Source organism: Boleophthalmus pectinirostris, unplaced genomic scaffold (genome assembly GCF_026225935.1).
Source record: "Boleophthalmus pectinirostris isolate CB_2022bp ecotype Guang Dong unplaced genomic scaffold, ASM2622593v1 HiC_scaffold_23, whole genome shotgun sequence".
Taxonomy (NCBI): domain Eukaryota; kingdom Metazoa; phylum Chordata; class Actinopteri; order Gobiiformes; family Gobiidae; genus Boleophthalmus; species Boleophthalmus pectinirostris.
In genome coordinates, this window is record NW_026571207.1 from 3214134 (window position 1) to 3238768 (window position 24635).

Below are 24635 nucleotides of genomic sequence, written 5' to 3' on the forward strand. Positions count from 1 at the left end.
GATTCCACTAGCACTGCATGACCTGTGTTTTTGTCAAGCCATGTTTCAGTTAAAAACATAAAGTCAAGATTAAAAGAAGAAATAAAATGATGAATTAGAAATGATTTGTTACATAAAGATCTGACATTGAGCACAGCAAGTTTCTGATTAGTTTCAGTAGGACTGGATGTTATCTTCTTACAGGGAATGTGAACTAAATGTCTCTGATTAGACAGTCTAACTGTCCTTCTTTTAATCCGTCTACGTGTTGTAACTGGAGCTATAGCTCCATCGCAGGGCCCCAGCCTGATATTACCTTTATCATGACTGTATGTCCTGGGACAGCAGAGGCCCTGTGCGTCCAGCTCTTGGTGATAACAGCTCTGGGGAAAGGCGGGGGAGGGCGAGCAGGGGAGAGTTTGGGTGAGGGACCAGGTGAGGGACCAGGTGAGGGACCAGGTGAGGGACCAGGTGAGGGACCAGGTGAGGGACCAGGTGAGGGCCGAGGAGGTGGAGTAGGGGGAGGTTTGGGTGAGGGGAGAGCTGAGAGAGTCTCTGGTGGTGAAACAGGCACAGTTTTGTATGGGGGAGAGTTCAGCATAGTTGATGTCAGAACCCTTGACCGTGCTATGTTAGGTGTGAGAGGAACCATCTTGATTCCCGATCTGATATATATATATACTTACATACACGCAATGTATGTATGAATGTATGTAAAAATAATTAATGAATACAAGTAACAGAGAAAAATTGAACAATTACATCATCACTAAAAAAAAAAAAAAAAACACTGCAAGTGAACAGAGATATTTTTTTAATTAAATGAAGAATATTTGTCTATAAAAATATCCAGGTACATGTCAAAGTCAACAAAGGAATATTTGTTGTTTTGATGAAAAAAACTTGGACAATATGTGGTTAAAAACTTAAAAAATAAAAACTAAATAAAAATTAAAGCCCTAGTCCATTATGTTGGTGGTGAGCTCTCATTTCATTTTCCTTTGTTAGTTCATGAACAGCGTTGTGCAGCCGAGTATCTGGAGCTCCTGTTGAACCATTTGAGTGAAGAGGTCTCTGAGGTGAGAGTCTGTCACTGTCACTTATCTGTTTCCTCCTGAAATGATCAAAATGTCTCTATCTCACTGCAGCCGTTCCGTGGAGAACTCTGGGATACAACGCGGTGTTCTAAAGGACACTGGATCAGCAATGAGATTTCTAGGTTCTGGACTTTACCACTGGCTATGGAACACATCCAGGGCGGCTCAGTGGTTGGTACAATCCAGAGATAATGATGTTTAGGCAAATTGACTTTTTTACTGCTGTGTGTTTGACTGGAGGTGGTCAGAGGCTGTAGGTGCAGGACGAAAGCCACATCTGTGTCAGTCTGCCTCAGGGCAGCTGTGGCATAGAAGTATCTTCAGAATGAAACTGAGAGAGTGCATCATTGAGTGCGTACACATGCACATAAATGTCCCGGTTATGATCGAGTTTTTTGAGTATCCCGGTTTCTTCATGGTGCATGTAAACGCAGTATCCCAGTTATTAGAAACCAGGATACTGTAGCTGGTTTATTCCAATAGTAACCGGGATACTTGTGGCATGTAAATGCAGTATCCGGGTTACTGCAACATAAAGTTGAGTGCGCATGCAAAAGACAAACACTTCCCAGTCTTTTCAACACAACAGTAGGGACATAAATAAAGTGATCGACATAAAGTGACCAACATAAATAAAGTGACCAACATAAATAAAGTGACCAACATAAATAAAGTGACCAACATAAATAAAGTGACCAACATAAATAAAGTGACCAGACATAAATAAAGTGACCAACATAAATAAAGTGACCAACATAAATAAAGTGACCAACATAAATAAAGTGACCATACATGAGTGAAATGACTGTAAAATAAAAAGCTGTGCTAAACCTGCAGATGTACTGCACTCTGATCGCTGAAAAGTTAAAACATGAACTATCTCCTGTACAACACACACACAGAACAGACTCACCATCATCAGCACCTCTTCTGTCACGAAAAATAACGCACATAATCCACAGAGTCGTGTCATTTAGTCCAACAGAAACTGATCACATCAGCAACACAAGGAGCGAGTTGTTTTTATCACCACTAACAGTTTATGTAAATTAGCGATGTGGTCTTAAGTTTTGTTTCTGTAAAACAAAACAAAAAAACCCAAATGTGATCAGAGCTGAATGATCTGATCAAACGGGCTGATGTGTCTATAGTGTTTATGGTTTATATGTTGTAAAGTTGAGTTTATTTATGCAGAAGATTTAATGTGGGATTTAATTGTGAGATTCTCACAGCTCCTCAGGCTGGTTAAACCTCCCGAGCTTCTGACGCTAAAGGAGCTCACGGTTTGTATTTTTCCTGGTTTATTAAATTGATTTAAGTTAATTTTTGTGCTTGCACATTTGTAAGATTATGTCAAGAAATCGGGACACAACATTTGATCATGTCACAGGGACCTGAGTGTCCCGGTTTCTCAGCGTACATGTAAAGGCAGTATCCCGAATACTGACAGAACCAGGATATGGCTAATAACCGGGATACTGATCTGCATGTATACGCACTCATAGGCAAATATAAAGAATTTAAACTGTTGATGTTTCAGCTCAAACTAATTCTGTTTTTCAGTTAAAGGGCCTTAAAGGGGTCTTTAAAGAGAAGACATTCAGTGGGATTTATTGTGAAAAATGTAAAAAGAAAACAGAAGCCACAATCGTAAGTAATAAAACATGTGCAGTACCTGTTTAAGATGGCGTCCCCTTATTATCATTCTTCTGTTTTCAGATTTACACGATGGAAAAGCCTCCTCTGATCCTGGTTCTGCTGTTGAAGAGGTTTGACATTGGAATCAGGTCTTATCACAAGTCTAACTGTGAAGTGGACATCCCAGCAGTGTTACATACAAAGGTAAAGATATGACATGATTAATGCCTCGCTCAAAAGAGTAATACTTTTAGTTTTACTTTTAAGTGGGTGCAGAGGAACAGGTCACTCTTATACCATTTTAATGCACAACACAGAGTCTGGAGCAGCTCAGTGGTGTTAATAGAGCAATTTAAAGAGGTGTTCACACAGCAAGCGTCTGGTGTGAACAAATCGCGTCAAACGCCCCTAGTTTGCCACTTGACTTTTTTGAGTCATTCGCTTCATTCACACGTCCAGGACGCTCGAGTTTGGGAATTTGGTTGTGCAAGTAAATCTGCTCTATTCACTGTGTTCGCTCCAGAAGGATCAACTGCGTCTGCGCGGTGTCCTCTGCGTCTGCTGTTTTCATTTTGAAAAATGGCAAACTTGGAATCCAACGAGTTACAGTGCTTTATTTAATGTGGAGGAGACATGAACAGCTTTGACTAGTTTAGATGCAAGTTTAAACTGTTATTATTTTTGTAAAATGTGAACTATAACATGTCATTTACAGACAGTTATTGTTATTTCGTTGTGGTGTCTGTATTTATTTGGAATAAATAATTTTTAATGGAATATTTGAGTCAACATTTCACACTGTTGCAATTATTCACACATTCAACCTCAGATTTTCTTATTATGTTATTGTTATGTCATTTAACTAAATTAACTTGCATATTTTAGTATTATCAGTTATTTAAATGAGAAAATGCAGTCGTCAATAACAGATAATATGACTATACTTAAGACACGTCGATCATTTTAGTTTTGATACAGTGGATCTATAGATTAAAGATCACATAATTGATCTCTTTTTAAACCAAATATACGTGTTTTAATTCAAGCAAATGGGCCTAATATTCGGGCTACGGTATAATTTTGTTATTTAAATAGGCCTATTAATTTCACAGACCAGAAAAGGACCTCATTTGGAGAAGGACAGAGTGACCTGAGCCCTGGCCTGCGTCACCACCAGAACACGGCCCCTGATTGGTTGACGCGATGCAAATAGATGCAGAAAGTTAAAAATTTTCAACTTTGACAAATTTTTTGCATCATTCGCAAGCCCCTCCCTTTTGGAAATTCACGTCAATGCCAGATTCTCACATTCGCACGGCTCAAAACACACTAGCAAATTCACGTCATTCAAACATGAACTTTATTTGCGTGTGAACGTGACTTTACACAGGGTTAACTTGTAAAGTCTTGTTCACACCAGACACGTGCAGTCTGAACAGCCCTTCAGTAGGTTCCTAGATCCTAGATCCTAGGAGCTATGTTGCCTGAGGCATTATGCCCCTGGTAGGGTCTCCAATGGCAAACAGGTCCTAGGTGACGGGGCAGACTAAGAGCAGTTTATAAACCTCTATGAACAGTATAAAAACAAGGACCATGATGTCGCCCGGTATGGCGCAACCAGGGCCCCACCCTGGAGCCAGGCCTGGGGTTGGGGCTCGAAAGTGAGCGCCTGGTGGCCGGGCCTTTGCCACGAGGCCCGGCCAGGCTCAGCCCGAAAGGACGATGTGGGCCCACCCTCCTGTGGTTCGATGTGAACTAGGCAGTGGTTGGGGTCAGGGACCTGGGCAACCTAGTCCACGGACACAGAAACTAGCTGTAGGGACGTGGAATGTTGCCTCACTGGGGGGGAAGGAGCCTGAGTTTGTGCGGGAGGTTGAGAGGTACCGACTAGATATAGTCGGCCTCACCTCCACGCACAGTTTTGGGCTCTGGAACTCAACTCCTTGAGAGGGACTGGACTCTCTACTTCTCTGGCGTTGGCCGCGGGGAGCGGCGGCGGGCTGGTGTGGGCTCATTGCCCCACAGTTCAGCCACTGTGTGTTGGAGTTCACCCCGGTGAACGAGAGGGTCTCGTCCCTGCGTCTTCGGGTCGGGGACAGGTCTCTCACTGTAGTGTTGGTCTACGGGCCGAACAGCAGAACAGAGTACTCGAGTACCCGGCCTTCTGCCAGGCCCTGGGAGGGACTAGACGCACCGACCGGGGACTCTGTTGTTCTACTGGGGACTTCAACACCCACGTGGGCGACGACAGTGACACTTGGAGAGGGGTGATTGGGAGGAACGGCCTCCCTGATCTGAACCCGAGTGGTGTTTTTGTTATTGGACTTCTGTGCTAGTCACAGTTTGTCCATAACGAACACCATGTTCGAGCACAAGGGTGTCCATAAGTGCACGTGGCACCAGGACACTCTAGGCCGGAGGTCGATGATCGACTTTGTCGTCGTGTCATCTGATCTCCGGCCGCGTGTCTTGGACACTCGGGTGAAGAGAGGGGCTGAGCTGTCAACTGATCACCACCTGGTTGTGAGTTGGGTTTGCTGGTGAGGGAGGAAGCCGGAAAGACCTGGCAGACCCAAGCGTGTAGTGAGGGTCTGTTGGGGAACGTCTGGCAGAGCCTCTGTCAGAGGGACTTTCAACTCACACCTCCGGAAGGACTTCTCCCGGATTCCGGGGGAGGCTAGGGACATGGAGTCTGAGTGGGCTCTGTTCTTCACCTCCATTGTCTGTGCAGCTGCTCGGAGCTGTGGGCGTAAGGTCTGTGGTGCCTGTCGCGGTGGCAACCCCCGAACCCGGTGGTGGACACCGGAAGTAAGGGATCTCTTCAAGCTGAAGAAGGAGTCCTATCGGCCTTGTTCACTCGTGGGACTCCTGAGGCAGCTGACGGGTACCGACGGGCCAAGTGTGCTGCAGCCCGTGTGGTCACAGAGACAAAAACTCTGGGTTGGGAGGAGTTCGGGGAGGCCATGGAGAAGGACTATCGGACGGCCTCAAAGAGATTCTGGCAAACCGTCCGGCGCCTCAGGAGGGGGAAACAGTTCTTCACCAACACTGTTTACAGTGCGGGGGGAGAGCTGCTGACCTCGACTGGGGACGTTGTCCGGCGGTGGAAGGAAAACTTTGAGGATCTCCTCAATCCCACCGTCACGTCTTCCGAGGAGGAGGCCGAGGCTGGGGACTCGGAGGCGGACTCATCCATCACCTGGCTGAAGTCACTGAGGTGGTTAAAGCTCCTTGGTGGCAAGGCTCCGGGTTGGATGAGATCCGTCCTGAGTACCTTAAGTCTCTGGATGTTGTGGGTCTTGGCTGACACGCCTCTTCAACATCGCGTGGAGGTCGGGGACAGTACCTCTGGACTGGCAAACCGGGGTGGTGGTCCCTCTGTATAAGAAGGGGGACCGGAGGGTGTGTTCCAACTATAGGGGGATCACACTCCTGAGCCTTCCCGGTAAGGTCTATGCCAGGGTACTGGAGAGGAGAATCCGGCCGATAGTCGAACCTCGGATCCAGGAGGAGCAGTGTGGTTTTCGTCCTGGCCGTGGAACTGGACTCTACACTGTCCATCGGTGCTCGAGGGTTCATGGGAGTTTGCCCAACCAGTCCACATGTGCTTTGTGGATCTTGGAGAAGGCATTCGACCGTAGTCCCTCGTGGTGTCCTGTGGGGGGTGCTCTGGGAGTATGGGGTCCGGGGCCCTTTGCTAAGGGCTGTCCGGTCCCTGTATGACCGGAGCAGGAGCTGTGTTCATTGCCGGCAGTAAGTCAGACCTGTTCCCGGTGCATGTTGGACTCCACCAGGGCTGCCCTTTGTCACCGGTTCTGTTCATTGTTTTTATGGACAGAATTTCTAGGTGCAGTCAGGGGTCAGAGGGGGTCCAGTTTGGGGACCACAGGATTTCATCTCTGCTGTTTGCGGATGATGTTGTCCTGTTGGCTCCATCGAACCAGGACCTGCAGTGCTCTGGGGCAGTTTGCAGACCCGAGTGTGAAGCGTCTGGGATGAAGATCAGCTCTTCCAAATCCGAGGCCATGGTTCTCGACTGGAAAAAGGTGGCTTGCCCTCTCCGGGAGGATGGAGAGTCCCTGCCTCAAGTGGAGGAGTTCAAGTATCTCGGGGTCTTGTTCACGAGTGAGGGAGGACGGAATGTGAGATTGACAGGCGGATCGGTGCAGCTTCGGCAGTGGATGCGGTCGCTGTATCGGACCGTTTGTGGTGAAGAGGGAGCTGAGTCGAAAGGCGAAGCTCTCGATTTACCGGTCAGTCTTCATTCCTACTCTCACCTCTGGTCATGAGCTCTGGGTAGTGACCGAAAGGACGAGATCGCGGATACAAGCGCTTGAAATGAGTTTCCTCCGCAGGGTGGCTGGGCGTCTCCCTTAGAGATAGAGTGAGGAGCTCAGTCACACGGGAGGAGCTCGGAGTAGGACCGCTGCTCCTCCACGTCGAGAGGAGCCAGTTGAGGCTCGGGCATCTGTTCCGGATGCCTCCTGGGCGCCTCCCTCGGGAGGTGTTCTGGGCATGTTCCACCGGGAGGAGGCCACGGGGAAGACCCAGGACACACTGGAGGGACTATGTCTCTCGCTGGCCTGGGAACACCTCGGGGTCCCCCCGGAGGAGCTGGAGGACGTGTGCGTGGAAAGGGAAGTCTGGGAGTCCCTGCTTAGACTGCTTAGATTAAGCGGAAGAAAATGGAATGGAATGGAAGGTTCATTCATTTTAATCCTAACTCAAAAGGACAAATACTCCAAATATAGCTTGTTTTATATAAATATAGAATATTATATATATAAAAAATCTCTTCTTCATCATCTGTAGGTGGTCTCCCCGTCATCCAGCTTGGGCTCCTCCAGAGGCCTGGGAGCCTGAGAGTTCTTCAGTATCTTTGCTGTTCCCAGTTCTGCACTTGTCTGGACTGAGATGTTCCGTTGTTTTTCTCTGTATCTCTTGTGGTCCTTTCCAGTTTGGGGGTTACAGCCCTGAGTGTCTGATCACCACAGGCACCACTGATGCCTTCACTTTCCAGGCTCTCTCCAGCTCTTCTTTGAGTCCCTCTAGTTTTTTGGGTTCCTTTTTATTACTATATTATACCATTATTACCATCTCTTGGTATTGCGATGTCCACCACCACGACTTTGATCTTTTGCTTATCCAGCATCACCATGTCTGGTTGGTTGGCCCGATCGTTCTCCACAACCTTTGGAGGTGTTTCCCACCTTGATCCTGGGGTCTCCAGCCTGTACTCTGCACAGATGTTTCTGTACACTATGCCCGCCACTTTCATCATGTTTTCTCTCAATACGAAAGTTGATCTCCCAGCAGAAGATGAGCAACTATATCTGATCAAGAATTTGACCAAAAAATGTTGATTTGATTGAGTTGATGAAAAACAAAGAGAAACAAACAAATATACAGTGCATTTATCATACTCTTCATTACTGTCATTCAGAAAATATTGATGTACAGCAATTTTTAAAGGCTGCATTAATGAGCGCCGTCATAGTTTGTCAACCTGGCAGACTGAGTCTGGTAGAGAACTGAGCAGCACAGAAACACAAAGTACGGTTCTGGTGCCATTTCTTGACACACACTGCTGATTTTAAGTACAACTCTGAGTCCTGTGACATCCAAAAGTATTAGGATGATATGGGTGTAGTGGTGTGTCTAAAGAATGGACAGGAGGGAGAATACACCAACCTCATCAACATCTTCAGCCAGTGCTGTGGGGACAACTGTCTCATTCTAAACATGAAGGGGATGAGTTAGAGTTCAGGAGGACAAATTTGACTCCTCAGTCAGCATTCAGGGAGAGAACTTTGAGGTTGTGAGGAGCTGAGGCCATTTGATGTTAGTCAGAATCAGTTTTATTGCTAATGTCAATGAACAAAGAAACAGAAATAAGAAATAGACTTTAATTGAATAGATTACAGTTGTTTAATGTGACAGGTACTATAGAGTGTTCATGAGCCCAACAGCAGACGGTTAGAAACTGTTGTTGTGGCAAGAGGTTCCCTGAAATCCTGGAGCCCACAAAATGCTGCAGTCTGTCTGAAGAGCAGGGGAAAGTCCACAGCCCTGTGGAGTCCTGTGCTTATGTCCTGTGTGTCCGAAATATTCTTCCCCAGCCACATGTGCTCCCCTCAGGTGGTTTTAGGCACAACAGAGAGGGTGGTGTTGAAAGCTGGTGTAGGTTTGCAGGGAGTCCAGGTGCTGCAGGATGAAGGGAAGAGCCAGGTTTACGACATCCTCTACAGACCTGTTGGTTCTGTAGGTGAATAGCAGTGAATCCAGGAAGGGGGAGGTGATGGACTTGAGGTGGGACAGAACAATAGGTTCAAAAGTCTTCGTGACTACAGATGTCAGGGTCATAGATCTATGTCAGTAATAGAAGCTGTTAAGTTTCAGGTCAAGTTGGTGATGTGCCTCAGCCCCTCTCCAGACAGTGGCAGAGTCGTTAGCAGAGAAATGCTGCTCGCCTGCTGTTTTGGCATCTGGCCCTTGACACCTTCTTGCTAAATCCATACTTAGCTCCTCTGTAGCCAATTTCTGTCCCCATCTCTGAAAGCTGCTTTTCTGCAGCCTGAGTTCATGAGGAGCTGCTCTTAATCACACTGTCATGGCTAGTGCCTCTTTTATGGGGCAGTGTGTTGGGGAAGCAGCCAAGAAAACAGCAGGAGGCTGCAGAAGTACAGTGTATATGGTGGTGGACGTGCCCCCCCCCAGAGCAGTGGCAGGTACATCCTCTTACTTCCTCCATCACTAACAGTGTTACCTGTGTTTAGGATCTCTCGTACTCTCTGTGTGGAGTGGTGGATCACAGCGGAGGACTGCATGGAGGACACTACACAGCCACAGTCAAGTCTAAGGACAGACGCTGGTACTACATCAGTGACACATATGTGAAGGAGGTAAAGTATTAAGGTTATTGTAGAATTATGCTGCAAAGTTTTTTAGATCTGCATCCAAAAAAAAAAAAAAAAAAAAATTGTGGATACAAGCGGCACAAATGAGTTTCCTCCGCAGGGTGGCTGGGCGCTCCCTTAGAGATAGGGTGATGAGCTCAGTCAAACGGGAGGGAGCTCGGAGTAGAGCCGCTGCTCCTCCATGTCACGAGGCATCTGTTCTGATGCCTCCTGGGCACCTCCCTCCCACCAGAAGGAGGTCCCCGGGAAGACTCAGAAACGCTGGATGACTATGTCTCTTACTTGGTCCCAATAAGTGGAAGAAAATGGATGGAGGTTTTTATAGATCATTTCAGGAAGTCACCAGGTCATACAAAGAGAAACTGATAATGTATGTATAGCAGTGTGGTTTACACCCAAAATACACATGTATAAATGGGGCATTTCTTTCTGTGTTTGCTCCTCCACCCCCCCACTCACCCCTGACATCAGACGCTGGTCAGGTGCCAGGCTTGGCATGGACATGAGATGAGGCTCACTTTAGGAGACGATAAGGTGCATACATGTAACTAGGTGTCATGCTCCATGAGTGTAGGAGTGTGTGGGAGTGTGTGGCTTTGTATTGCCATGTTTCTGCCAACTTTAACTGTGCTGTGCTGGGGCTAATATGGCTGTTGTTGAACACTACATGGGCCCATCCCCGGGTCCTGTGTGTGATGAGGCACTGCCTTTTTATTTAGATGCTGTTACTAGCCACAACCAAGCATCAGTTCTCTCTGGACTCACTTAAAAATGTCCAAGCAAAAAGCCGCTGGTTACAGAGAGAGCAGACAAGACTGTGATAAATTGCTCAACATGTCAGACTAGAAATGAGCGGTGTTTGACCAATGCCCTTAATGGATATTAGCTTTTTAATGGTGCTTCAGCCACTCTGTTTATCTCAAAGCTCACACAGAATTACAGTCATAAAAAAGTAACATTCAATTTCCTTGTTGCAGGTTGAATGCCAACCAAAAAGTAAGTCAGATGGACAAAGTGACCTTTTGTGTGTGTAGAGTTTTTTGTTTAAATGAGCATTAACTGTCTACAGGTCGTCCACTGTGTACCTGCTCATNCCTGGCTGAAGTCACTGAGGTGGTTAAAGCTCCTTGGTGGCAAGGCTCCGGGGTTGGATGAGATCCGTCCTGAGTACCTTAAGTCTCTGGATGTTGTGGGTCTTGGCTGACACGCCTCTTCAACATCGCGTGGCGGTCGGGGACAGTACCTCTGGACTGGCAAACCGGGGTGGTGGTCCCTCTGTATAAGAAGGGGGACCGGAGGGTGTGTTCCAACTATAGGGGGATCACACTCCTCAGCCTTCCCGGTAAGGTCTATGCCAGGGTACTGGAGAGGAGAATCCGGCCGATAGTCGAACCTCGGATTCCAGAGCAGTGTGGTTTTCGTCCTGGCCGTGGAACACTGGACCAGCTCTACACTCTCCATCGGTGCTCGAGGGTTCATGGGAGTTTGCCCAACCAGTCCACATGTGCTTTGTGGATCTGGAGAAGGCATTCGACCGTGTCCCTCGTGGTGTCCTGTGGGGGGTGCTCTGGGAGTATGGGGTCCGGGGCCCTTTGCTAAGGGCTGTCCGGTCCCTGTATGACCGGAGCAGGAGCTGTGTTTGCATTGCCGGCAGTAAGTCAGACCTGTTCCCGGTGCATGTTGGACTCCGCCAGGGCTGCCCTTTGTCACCGGTTCTGTTCATTGTTTTTATGGACAGAATTTCTAGGTGCAGTCAGGGGGCCGGAGGGGGTCCGGTTTGGGGACCACAGGATTTCATCTCTGCTGTTTGCGGACGATGTTGTCCTGTTGGCTTCATCGAACCAGGACCTGCAATGTGCACTGGGGCGGTTTGCAGCCGAGTGTGAAGCGGCTGGGATGAAGATCAGCTCCTCCAAATCCAAGGACATGGTTCTTGACCGGAAAAAGGCGTCTTGCCCTCTCCGGGTGGGTGGAAGAGTCCCTGCCTCAAGTGGAGGAGTTCAAGTATCTCGGGGTCTTGTTCACGAGTGAGGGGAGGACGGAACGTGAGATTGACAGGCGGATCGGTGCAGCTTCGGCAGTGATGCGGTCGCTGTATCGGACCGTTGTGGTGAAGAGGGAGCTGAGTCGAAAGGCGAAGCTCTCGATTTACCGGTCAGTCTTCATTCCTACTCTCACCTATGGTCATGAGCTCTGGGTAGTGACCGAAAGGACGAGATCGCGGATACAAGCGCTCGAAATGAGTTTCCTCCGCAGGGTGTCTGGGCGTCTCCCTTAGAGATAGGGTGAGGAGCTCAGTCACACGGGAGGAGCTCGGAGTAGAGCCGCTGCTCCTCCACGTCGAGAGGAGCCAGTTGAGGCTCGGGCATCTGTTCCGGATGCCTCCTGGGCGCCTCCCTCGGGAGGTGTTCTGGGCATGTCCCGCCGGGAGGAGGCCCCGGGGAAGACCCAGGACACACTGGAGGGACTATGTCTCTAGACTGGCCTGGGAACGCCTCGGGGTCCCCCCAGGAGGAGCTGGAGGACGTGTGTGTGGAAAGGAAGTCTGGGAGTCCCTGCTTAGACTGCTTAGATAAGCGGAAGAAAATGAATGGAATGGAAGGTTCATTCATTTTAATCTTAACCCAAAAGAACAAATACTCCAAATATAGCTTGTTTTGAAGGTAAAATTTGAATATTATATATATAAAAAATCTCTTCTTCATCATCTGTTGGTGGTCTCCCCGTCATCCAGCTGGGCTCCTCCAGAGTCTGGGAGTCTGACAGTTCTTCAGTATCTTTGCTGTTCCCTGTCCTGTTCTTTTCTGGACTGAGATGTTTGTTGTTTTTCCTGTATCTGTTGTAGTTTCTTCCAGTTTGAGGGTTACAGCCCCGAGTGTCTGATCACCACAGGCTCCACTGATGCCTTCACCTTCCAGGCTCTCTCCAGCTCTTCTTTGAGTCCCTCTAGTTTTTTGGGTTCCTTTTTATTACTATATTATACCATTATTACCATCTCTTGGTATTGCGATGTCCACCACCATGACTTTGATCTTTTGCTTATCCAGCATCACCATGTCTGGTTGGTTGGCCCGATCGTTCTCCACAACCTTTGGAGGTGTTTCCCACCTTGATCCTGGGGTCTCCAGCCTGTACTCTGCACAGATGTTTCTGTACACTCTGCCAAACACTTTCATCATGTTTTCTCTCAATAAGAAAGTTGATCTCCCAGCAGAAATGAGCAACTATATCTGATCAAGACTGACTAAAAAATGTTGGTTGATTGAGTTGATGAAAAACAAAGAGAAATGAACAAATATACAGTGCATTTATCATACTCTTCAGAAAATAATGATGTACAGCAATTTAAGGCTGCATTAATGAGCGCCGTCATAGTTTGTCAACCTGGCAGACTGAGTCTGGTAGAGAACTGAGCAGCACAGAAACACCACAAAGTACGGTTCTGGTGCCATTTCTTGACACACACTGCTGATTTTAAGTACAACTCTGAGTCCTGTGACATCCAAAAGTATTAGGATGATATGGGTGTAGTGGTGTGTCTAAAGAATGGACAGGAGGGAGAATACACCAACCTCATCAACATCTTCAGCCAGTGCTGTGGGGACAACTGTCTCATTCTAAACATGAAGGGGATGGGTTAGAGTTCAGGAGGACAAATTTGACTCCTCAGTCAGCATTCAGGGAGAGAACTTTGAGGTTGTGAGGAGCTGAGGCCATTTGATGTTAGTCAGAATCAGTTTTATTGCTAATGACAATGAACAAAGACACAGAAATAAGAAATAGACTTTAATTGAATAGATTACAGTTGTTTAATGTGACAGGTACTATAGAGTGTTCATGAGCCCAACAGCAGACGGTTAGAAACTGTTGTTGTGGCAAGAGGTTCTGCCTTCTAGACCTGGAGCCCACAAAATGCTGCAGTCTGTCTGAAGAGCAGGGGAAAGTCCACAGCCCTGTGGAGTCCTGTGCTTATGTCCTGTGTGTCCGAGACTTTCTTCCCCAGCCACATGTGCTCCCCTCAGGTGGTTTTAGGCACAACAGAGAGGGTGGTGTTGAAAGCTGGTGTAGGTTTGCAGGGAGTCCAGGTGCTGCAGGATGAAGGGAAGAGTCAGTTTTACGACATCCTCTACAGACCTGTTGGTTCTGTAGGTGAATAGCAGTGAATCCAGGAGGGGGGAGGTGATGGACTTGAGGTGGGACAGGACAATAGGTTCAAAAGTCTTCATGACTACAGATGTCAGGGTCACAGATCTATGGTCAATAGAAGCTGTTAAGTTTCAGGTCAAGTTGGTGATGTGTTTCAGCCCTCTCCAGACAGTGGCAGAGTCATTAGCAGAGAAATGCTGCTCATTTGTTGTTTTGGTATCTGGCCCTTGACACCTTCTTGCTAAATCCATACTCTGAAAGCTGCTTTTTTCTGCAGCCTGAGTTCATGAGGAGCTGATCTTAATCACACTGTCATGGCTAGTGCCTCTTTTATGGGGCAGTGTGTTGGGGAAGCAGCCAAGAAAACAGCAGGAGGCTGCAGAAGTACAGTGTATACAGTGGTGGACGTGACCATAATGGACCCCGCCCCTCCAGAGTGTTCTGACCAGTGAGGAGCAGCAGTGCAGAGGCAGGTACATCCTCTTATTCCTCCATCACTAACAGTGTTACCTGTGTTTAGGATCTCTCGTACTCTCTGTGTGGAGTGGTGGATCACAGCGGAGAACTGCATGGAGGACACTACACAGCCACAGTCAAGTCTAAGGACAGACGCTGGTACTACATCAGTGACACATATGTGAAGGAGGTAAAGTATTAAGGTTATTGTGGAATTATGCTGTAAAGGTTTTTTAGATCTGCAATCTAAAAAAAAAATTTAAATCGTGGATACAAGCAGCACAAATGGAAGTCTGGGAGTCCCTGCTCAGACTGATACCCCCGCAATCCGACCCCGGATAAGAGGAAGAAAATGGATGGAGGTTTTATATAGATCATTTCAGGAAGTCACCAGGTCATACAAAGAGAAACTGATAATGTATGTATAGCAGTGTGGTTTACACCCAAAATACACATGTATAAATGGGGCATTTCTTTCTGTGTTTGCTCCTCCACCCCCCCACTCACCCCTGACATCAGACGCTGGTCAGGTGCCAGGCCTGGCATGGACATGAGATGAGGCTCACTTTAGGAGACGATAAGGTGCATACATGTAACTAGGTGTCATGCTCCATGAGTGTAGGAGTGTGTGGGAGTGTGTGGCATTGTATTGCCATGTTTCTGCCAACTTTAACTGTGCTGTGCTGGGGCTAATATGGCTGTTGTTGAACACTACATGGGCCCATCCCCGGGTCCTGTGTGTGATGAGGCACTGCCTTTTTATTTAGATGCTGTTACTAGCCACAACCAAGCATCAGTTCTCTCTGGACTCACTTAAAAATGTCCAAGCAAAAAGCCGCTGGTTACAGAGAGAGCAGACAAGACTGTGATAAATTGCTCAACATGTCAGACTAGAAATGAGCGGTGTTTGACCAATGCCCTTAATGGATATTAGCTTTTTAATGATCTCAAATCACACAAAAATTAACATTCCAATTTCCTTGTTACAGGTTGAAATGCCAACCAAAAAGTAAGTCAGATGGACAAAGTGACCTTTTGTGTGTGTAGAGTTTTTGTTTAAATGAGCATTAACTGTCTACAGGTCGTCCACTGCGTACCTGCTCATCTACAGAGATACAACACATTCCCCAGCACCAGAGAGCAAAGAGACCCATGAAAAAGGAGGGCAAAAGGTGCTTTATCTTTTACCTGCAGTTTTGAAACAAATTAAATTAAAGTTTATTAAGCACATTTACATAAACACCATTCCAAACCCTGCCTTTGGTTTCCTTACATTTGACTTGACAAATTGCCAGAGCTAATGGTTAAAGTTGCTGTACCTGATTTTTCTTAGGTAAACATGTGTAAGCAGTTCATTTTAAATCATTTGCAGTGTATCTGTCCTAGAACAAGACACATGTTGCTCAAATATATAATACATGGGGCCTTTAGACCGAGATGAATTTCATGAACTATTTTCTATTTCACACTTTCAGAAGATACGTAAAGAGAGAGACTCACCTGCATCAAGCAACAACGACGAGCCCATGGACTGGGAGCCGACTGGACAGAACGAGATAGAGGAGGAGCACAGTGGACAGGGACGGGGACAGGTGCACAGTGGACAGGGGCGGGGACAGGTGCACAGTGGACAGGTGCACAGTGGACAGGTGCACAGTGGACAGGAGCGCAGTGGACAGGAGCGCAGTGGACAGGTGCGCAGTGGACAGGTGCGCAGTGGACAGGAGCACAGTGGACAGGTGCACAGTGGACAGGAGCGCAGTGGACACAGGGGACAGGAGCACAGTGGACAGGAGCACAGTGGACAGGAGCACAGTGGACAGGTGCACAGTGGACAGGGACAGGAGCACAGTGGACAGGTGCACAGTGGACAGGAGCACAGTGGACAGGAGCACAGTGGACAGGTGCACAGTGGACAGGTGGCAGGACACAGTGGACAGGAGCACAGTGGACAGGTGCACAGTGGACACAGTGACAGTGGACAGGAGCACAGTGGACAGGAGCACAGTGGACAGGTGCACAGTGGACAGGAGCACAGTGGACAGGTGCGCAGTGGACAGGAACACAGTGGACAGCAGTGGACAACAGTGGACAGGGAGCGCAGTGGACAGTGGACAGGTGCACAGTGGACAGGTGCACAGTGGACAGGTGCACAGTGTGGACAGCACAGTGGCACAGTGGACAGGTGCACAGTGGACAGGAGCACAGTGGACAGGTGACAGGGACAGGAGCACAGTGGACAGGAGCACAGTGGAACAGGTGCGCAGTGGACAGACAGGTGGGGACAGGAGCACAGTGGACAGGTGCACAGTGGACAGGTGCACAGTGGACAGGACAGGGGACAGGAGCACAGTGGACAGGAGTGGACAGTGGACAGAGGGCACAGTGGACAGGAGCACAGTGGACAGGTGGAGCAGTGGACAGAGTGGGGACAGGACAGCACAGTGGACAGGAGACAGTGGACAGGTGCGCAGTGGACAGGTGCGCAGTGGACAGGAGGGACAGTGGACAGTGGGCACAGTGGACACAGTGGCAGGACAGTGGAGCACAGTGGACAGCAGTGCACAGTGGACAGGAGCACAGTGGACAGGAGCACAGTGGACAGGAGGGCACAGTGGACAGAGTGGGACAGGAGCACAGTGGACAGAGGTGACAGGACAGGTGCACAGTGGACAGGAGCACAGTGGACAGGTGCACAGTGGACAGGAGCACAGTGGACAGGTGCACAGTGGCACAGTGGACAGCACAGTGGTGGACAGGAGCACAGTGGACAGGTGGACAGTGGACAGGAGCGCAGTGGACAGGGGACAGGGACAGGAGCACAGTGGACACAGTGGCACAGTGGACAGGGGCAGTGGTGGACAGGAGCGCACAGTGGACAGGTGCGCAGTGGGACAGGAGCACAGTGGACAGGAGCACAGTGGACAGGACAGTGACGGACAGGAGCACAGTGGACAGGTGCGCAGTGGACAGGGTGCACAGTGGACAGGTGCGCAGTGGACAGGAGCGCACAGTGGACAGGTGCACAGTGGACAGGGGTGACAGGGACAGGAGCACAGTGGACAGGTGCAGTGGACAGTGGACAGGTGCGCACAGTGGACAGGAGCGCAGTGGACAGTGGCAGTGGGGACAGGAGCACAGTGGACAGGTGACACACAGTGGACAGGGGTGACAGTGGACAGGAGCACAGTGGACAGGTGCACAGTGGACAGGGCACAGTGGACAGGAGCACAGTGGACAGGTGCACAGTGGACAGGGACAGTGGGGACAGGAGCACAGTGGACAGGCACAGTGGACAGTGGACAGGAGCACAGTGGACAGTGGACAGGAGCCACAGTGACAGGTGCGACAGTGGACAGTGGACAGGCACAGTGGACAGCGCAGTGGACAGGTGCACAGTGGACACAGTGGACACAGTGGACAGGACAGCACAGTGGACAGGGGGTGCAGTGGACAGGAGCACAGTGGACAGGAGCGCAGTGGACGACAGTGGACAGGCACAGTGGACAGGGGTGGGGACAGGTGCACAGTGGACAGGAGCACAGTGGACAGGGACAGGAGCACAGTGGACAGGTGCACAGTGGACAGGGGTGGGGACAGGAGCACAGTGGACAGGAGCAGTGGACAGGAGCGCAGTGGACAGGAGTGCACAGTGGACAGGAGCGCAGTGGACAGACAGTGCACAGTGGACAGGAGCACAGTGGACAGGAGCAGTGCACAGTGGACAGGGGTGGGGACACAGTGGGCAGTGGACAGGAGCACAGTGGACAGGAGCACAGTGGACACAGTGGCACAGTGGACAGTGGACAGGACAGTGGACAGGTGCGCAGTGGACAGGGGTGCACAGGGACAGGAGCACAGTGGACAGGTGCACAGTGGACAGGGGCACAGTGGGACAGGTGGAGCGCAGTGGACAGGAGCACAGTGGACAGGTGCGACAGTGGACAGTGGCACAGTGGACAGGTGCGACAGTGGACAGGGGTGGGGACAGTGGACAGGTGCACAGTGGACAGGTGCACAGTGGACAGGTGGCACAGTGGACAGTGGACAGTGGACAGGAGGCAGTGGGACAGGAGCGCAGTGGACAGGGGTGGGGACAGGTGCGCAGTGGACAGGAGCACAGTGGACAGGAGCACAGTGGACAGTGGCGACAGTGGACAGGAGCAACAGTGGACAGGTGCACAGTGGACGGGTGGACAGGTGGACAGTGGACAGGAGCACAGTGGACAGGGACAGTGGACAGTGGCGCAGTGGACAGGAGCACAGTGGACAGGAGCACAGTGGACAGGTGCACAGTGGACAGGACAGTGGGACAGGTGCACAGTGGACAGGGCACAGTGGACAGGTGCACAGTGGACAGTGCACAGTGGACAGGAGCACAGTGGACAGCACAGTGGACAGGGCACAGTGGCACAGACAGGGACAGGGACAGGACAGACAGCACAGTGGACAGGTGCACAGTGGACAGGTGCACAGTGGACAGGTGCACAGTGGACAGGTGCACAGTGGACAGCACAGTGGAGCACAGTGGACAGGGGCACAGTGGACAGGAGCACAGTGGACAGGAGCACAGTGGACAGGTGCACAGTGGACAGGTGCACAGTGGACAGGGACAGGGGCACAGTGGACAGGTGCACAGTGGACAGGTGCACAGTGGACAGGTGCACAGTGGACAGGGGCGGGGACAGGTTTGGGACAGAGAGGAAACACTGTAGTGGGACGGGGCTGTGCTTCTTGAGACAGTCTCTATTGATCGTCTGTCAGAAGTGTGCGCAGCCATCGTCATTCGGGTTTTATTACTTTGTATGAGGCCAATCTTCACAGCAAATAAATAATATCACTACAGACGATAAATCTGGGATGGGGATTCCTGTTTAACCCTCTCAGGCTCAAATTTAATATTAGTAACAAAAAAAAATCTGATATTTGGGGAAAATGATCATATGGGGCAGTAATATACAATCCTGACTTTTTTTTTGAGAGACCTTCACATCAGTGCGTCTGGGATGTTGCAGATTTGGTCCGGTGGTAAATTAACACTGAAGACTGAAAATGATCTGAACACTAACTTTATGTGTTCACCACTTTTCATAACAATGAAAACATAAAGTTCAGAGTAACAGTTTTACAGCGGCACAACAACATCACTTTTTCATGTGTTGCTCCAAGAAACAATTTTTATCCTTTGTAAACAACAAAAGTACTTTGCACTTCTGGCAGGTCGTTTGTGTGTAGTCGTTCTCACACAGTCTGCATCATCCATGTTTATCAGCATGGATGGAAAAAAAGGCTCCTGAGTAAAAAAAGCTCATAAAATATAGATGTGGAGTAAGTAGGTAATTGGCATTTAGCTGTTACAAATCTACAACGCCTGCCTGGAGACGGTTAAAACCATCCTGACCTAGAAGCCCCAAAACACAAATAAGTATTTCATTCAAAACAAGTAACCTTGTTACTATTATAATTTAACAATAAAACTAATTAAATCAACGCTTGTGTAACCTACATGGGGAAAATATACATAATCATGGCATTAACCATTAAACAGCTGTGAATAATTTGTATAATTAACTATTCATAATTAATATAATGAATTCTTAATCCTACAATTAACAAAACACATTCAGTCATGTCATTAAAGACAAGTGCACCTAATCAAAATGTTGATTCTAAATACTGGTCAAAATACCCAAACAGAGTTCATAAATAGTGTTGCTCAACAAACATTAGAATATTTTATTTTCTTTTCCTTTTTTTTTTTATGTGATAAGTTTATTCAAAGGTTCCCATAAATTATAACTTTTTTTTTTTTTTATCTACGAACAGCCCGGTGACTATTTTTTTATTATCTATACGATTTGTAATCTTCAGTAGAGTCCAGGGAAGCGAGCGCAATCAATCTGTGAAACCATATTGATCCAGCCTATTATTATAAAGTTTTTCCAAAATGTTTGAAAATTGACATAGCGATGATACTGGCCTGTAATTAGTGAAGTGATGCTTGTTTCCTGATTTAAATAATGCTATGACTTTTGCTGTTTTCATGTTTTTGGGACAGTGCCTGTCTGAAATGATCAATTAAAAATATGAGCTAAAGGTTTATCAATCTCATTTATTGTTTGTTTTATCGAGGCCATGTCTACATCATTACAGTCATTACAACTTTTACAAATCATAACAATGTTAATTACTTCAATTTCATCCACAGGCTGAATAAAGAATTTGGATTTCTTTGTATTAACTGTTCACTTTCCACTAAACATGGTGATGACATTTTTCCAGTCAATTCTGGGCCAACGTTTCCAAAGAAAAGGTTGAAATCATCTGCTGCCTCATTCATATTATTTACATCCTTATTGTCATGGATAAAATATTTACGGTAGTTATTAGATTTAGGTTTGTTACTTAAAATTTCATTTATTAATTTCCAAATTCCCTTTACGTTATTTCTGTTCAGTTCCAACTGCTTTGCAAAGTTTTCTTTCTTACAAGCCTGTATTATAGTTAATACATTTTTGTACCTTTTATATTTTGTTTCAGTGTCTTTTATTTTCTTTTTATTAAATGTTTTATACAGCATATTTTTCTTTTCTTTTCAGACCATCTGGATACCCTTAGTTGCCCATGGTTGTTCTTTATAATGATCTTTCTTTATGTACTGTCTGACTGGACAGTGCTTGTTATACAGGGTGATATATTTATTTTAAAAATCATCATCTACTTTCTATCATTTTGATAGATCTCACTCCAATCCTGTCCAAGTAACTCATTTTTAGAGGATATGATGGCTCTTTCTGATTTCAGTCTCTGATATATATTTTCTTTGCTCTGTGTTTTTCTTTAAACTGGGGTTGATAACAGTAAAAACTGATAAATGTTCACTGATGTCATTTGTGAAACGACCGTTAGATGAATCATTGTCCATATCATGAGTAAATATATTGTCAGTAAGAGTGGAACAGTGAGTGGTCATTCTAGAAGGTCTGGTCTTTGGGAATAAATGTAAAATAAACATGGAGTTTGTGAATTCCTCAGTTCAATATTAAAATCTCCACATATTATGACTCTTATTCATTATCTGGTAAAATCATTCCTCTATCCATTTTTGGAAATCGTCAATGTTTGACCCAGGTGCTCTGTAAACACACACACACACACACACACATAACACACACACACACACACATCACACACACACACACACACACACACACACACACACACACACACACACACACACACACACACACACACACACACACACATAACACACACACACACACACACACATCACACACACACACACACACACACACATCACACACACACACACACACAGCACACACACACACACACACACACACACACACACACACACACACACACACACACACACACACACACACACACACACACACACATACACACACACACACACACACACACACACACACACACACACACACACACACACATACACACACACACACACACACACACACACACACACGCACACATGACACACACACACATACACACACACACACACACACATCACACACACACACACACACACACACACACACACACACACACACACATCACACACACACACACACACACACACACACACACACACACACACACACACACACACACACACACACACACACACACATACACACACACACACACACACACACACACACACACACACACACACACACACATACACACACACACACACACACACACACACACACACACACACACATACACACACACACACACACACACACATGCACACACACACACACACACACACACACACACACATACACACACACACACACATCACACACACACACACACACACACACACACACGTGCACACTCACACACACACACACACACGTGTCACACACACACACACACACACACTGTATATATATTTATTTTTATTTTATTTATTTTTTTAATCAAGAAACATTTCAATAGTAATGAACTCCAACAGATTATTTACTGCTATTGACATTTTATCTATGATTTTGTAATTTTGTAAAAAAAAAAAAAAAAGTCTTTGTCTATGTATAACACAACTCCTCCACCACTTTTATTTAATCTGCTGATGTAATTTAATTTGTATCCTTCAGGCTCTAAATCCACATCCTTTCATTGATCCAAGTTTCTGATATGGCAGTGATGTTGAATAGGTGCATGAACTTGTTTAAATATTATTTGACGTGTATAAAGTTTGTGTATAGGCTTCTACTATTGAAATGGATCATTGAGTGGGTTTACATGCACATCAGTATCCTGGTTCTGTCAGTATTCAGGTTACTGTGTTTACATGCGCACTGTGAAACCAGGACATTCATGTCCCTGTGACATGATCAAATGTTGTGTCCCGGTTTATTGACATAATCTTACAAATGCACAAGCACAAAAATTACAACAGATTCTTCATTAAAACCTTCTGCATAAATAAACTCAACTTTACAACATATAAACCAGAACCACTATAGAACCACATCAGCCCGTTTGATCAGATCATGTGTTTAATGCAGCTTTGAAACATTTTTCATGTGTTACAGAAACTAAACATTAAACCACATGACTCATTTACATAAACTGATAAAAACAGTTGTTTCTTGTGTCTGATGTGGTTCAGTTTGTGTTGGACTAAAGGACACAGTGACTCAGTGGAATATGAGTGTTCTCTCTGTGACAGAGGAGGTGCTGATGATGATGATGGTGAGTGTGTTCTCTGTGTGTTGTAGGAGATGTTTCATGTTTTAACTTTTCAGAGATTGTATGTGTGCAGGTCACACGAGTGCAGATTGTACATGTGCAGGTTTAGCACAGCTTTTTATTTTACACTCATTTCACTCATCTATCATCTATTTATCTATCACTTTATTTATGTTTGTCACTTTATTTATGTTTGTCACTTTATTTATGTTTGTCACTTTATTGTCACTTTATTTATGTCAGTCACTTTATTTATGTCAGTCACTTTATTTATGTTTGTCACTTTATTTATGTTTGTCACTTTATTTATGTTTGTCACTTTATTTATGTTTGTCACTTTATTTATGTTGTCACTTTATTTAGTCACTTTATTTATGTTGTCACTTTATTTATGTCAGTCACTTTATTTATGTCGGTCACTTTATTTATGTTTGTCACTTTATTTATGTTTGTCACTTTATTTATGTTTGTCACTTTATTTATGTTTGTCACTTTATTTATGTTTGTCACTTTATTTATGTTTGTCACTTTATTTTGTCACTTTATTTATGTTGTCACTTTATTTATGTTTGTCACTTTATTTATGTTTGTCACTTTATTTATGTTTGTCACTTTATTTATGTTTGTCACTTTATTTATGTTGTCACTTTATTTATGTTTGTCACTTTATTTATGTTTGTCACTTTATTTATGTCAGTCACTTTATTTATGTTTGTCACTTTATTTATGTCTGTCACTTTATTTATGTTTGTCACTTTATTTATGTTGTCACTTTATTTATGTCACTTTATTTATGTTTGTCACTTTATTTATGTTTGTCATTTATGTCACTTTATTTATGTTTGTCACTTTATTTATGTCAGTCACTTTATTTATGTTTGTCACTTTATTTATGTTTGTCACTTTATTTATGTTTGTCACTATTTATGTTTGTCACTTTATTTATGTTTGTCACTTTATTTATGTTTGTCACTATTTATGTTTGTCACTTTATTTATGTTTGTCACTTTATTTATGTTTGTCACTATTTATGTTTGTCACTTTATTTATGTTTGTCACTATTTATGTTTGTCACTTTATTTATGTTTGTCACTTTATTTATGTTTGTCACTTTATTTATGTTGTCACTTTATTTATGTTGTCACTTTATTTATGTTGTCACTTTTTTATGTTTGTTATTTATGTTTGTCACTTTATTTATGTTTGTCACTTTATTTATGTTTGTCACTTTATTTATGTTTGTCACTTTATTTATGTTTGTCACTATTTATGTTTGTCACTTTATTTATGTTTGTCACTTTATTTATGTTTGTCACTTTATTTATGTTTGTCACTTTATTTATGTTTGTCACTTTATTTATGTCGCTACTGTTGTGGTGAAAAGACTGAAGTGTGTTTGTCTTTTGGACACATGTGACTCAACTTTATGTCGCAGTATTCGGGATACTGCGTTTACACATCACAGTATCTCAGTTACTTTCAGAAAATACCAGCTACAGTGTCCTGGTACCATGAAGTACTGGGATACTGTGTTTACATGCACCATGAAGAAACTGAGATACTCGAAAAACCTGATCATAACCAGAATACTGATGTGCATGTAAACACACTCACTGTTTGTTCTGCAGGAGAATCTCACATAAGCACCACA

At 45.9% G+C, this 24635-nt stretch overlaps 1 protein-coding gene and 1 long non-coding RNA gene across 2 annotated transcripts; both read left to right on the plus strand.

The window, feature by feature from the left end:
- The first annotated feature begins 608 nt into the window (after positions 1-608).
- Positions 609-14229, plus strand: LOC129410720 (putative ubiquitin carboxyl-terminal hydrolase 50). The gene is made up of 8 exons (XM_055159589.1): positions 609-615; positions 988-1058; positions 1128-1247; positions 2640-2726; positions 2796-2918; positions 9491-9616; positions 13528-13776; positions 14119-14229. The coding sequence occupies exons 1-8, from the start codon at positions 609-611 to the stop codon at positions 14227-14229; spliced, it is 894 nt and encodes a 297-aa protein (XP_055015564.1).
- A 73-nt stretch (positions 14230-14302) lies between these two features.
- LOC129410539 (uncharacterized) lies at positions 14303-15820 on the plus strand. The gene is made up of 4 exons (XR_008632909.1): positions 14303-14423; positions 15223-15242; positions 15315-15405; positions 15709-15820. It is a non-coding gene; the product is annotated as an uncharacterized LOC129410539 (long non-coding RNA).
- Positions 15821-24635: the final 8815 nt, after the last annotated feature.

Coding starts and splice junctions, on each gene's coding strand:
- LOC129410720 (XM_055159589.1), top strand. Junction 2,727..2,795: donor AGAAAACAGAAGCCACAATC/GTAAGTAATAAA, acceptor TTCTGTTTTCAG/ATTTACACGATGGAAAAGCC. Junction 2,919..9,490: donor CAGCAGTGTTACATACAAAG/GTAAAGATATGA, acceptor ACCTGTGTTTAG/GATCTCTCGTACTCTCTGTG.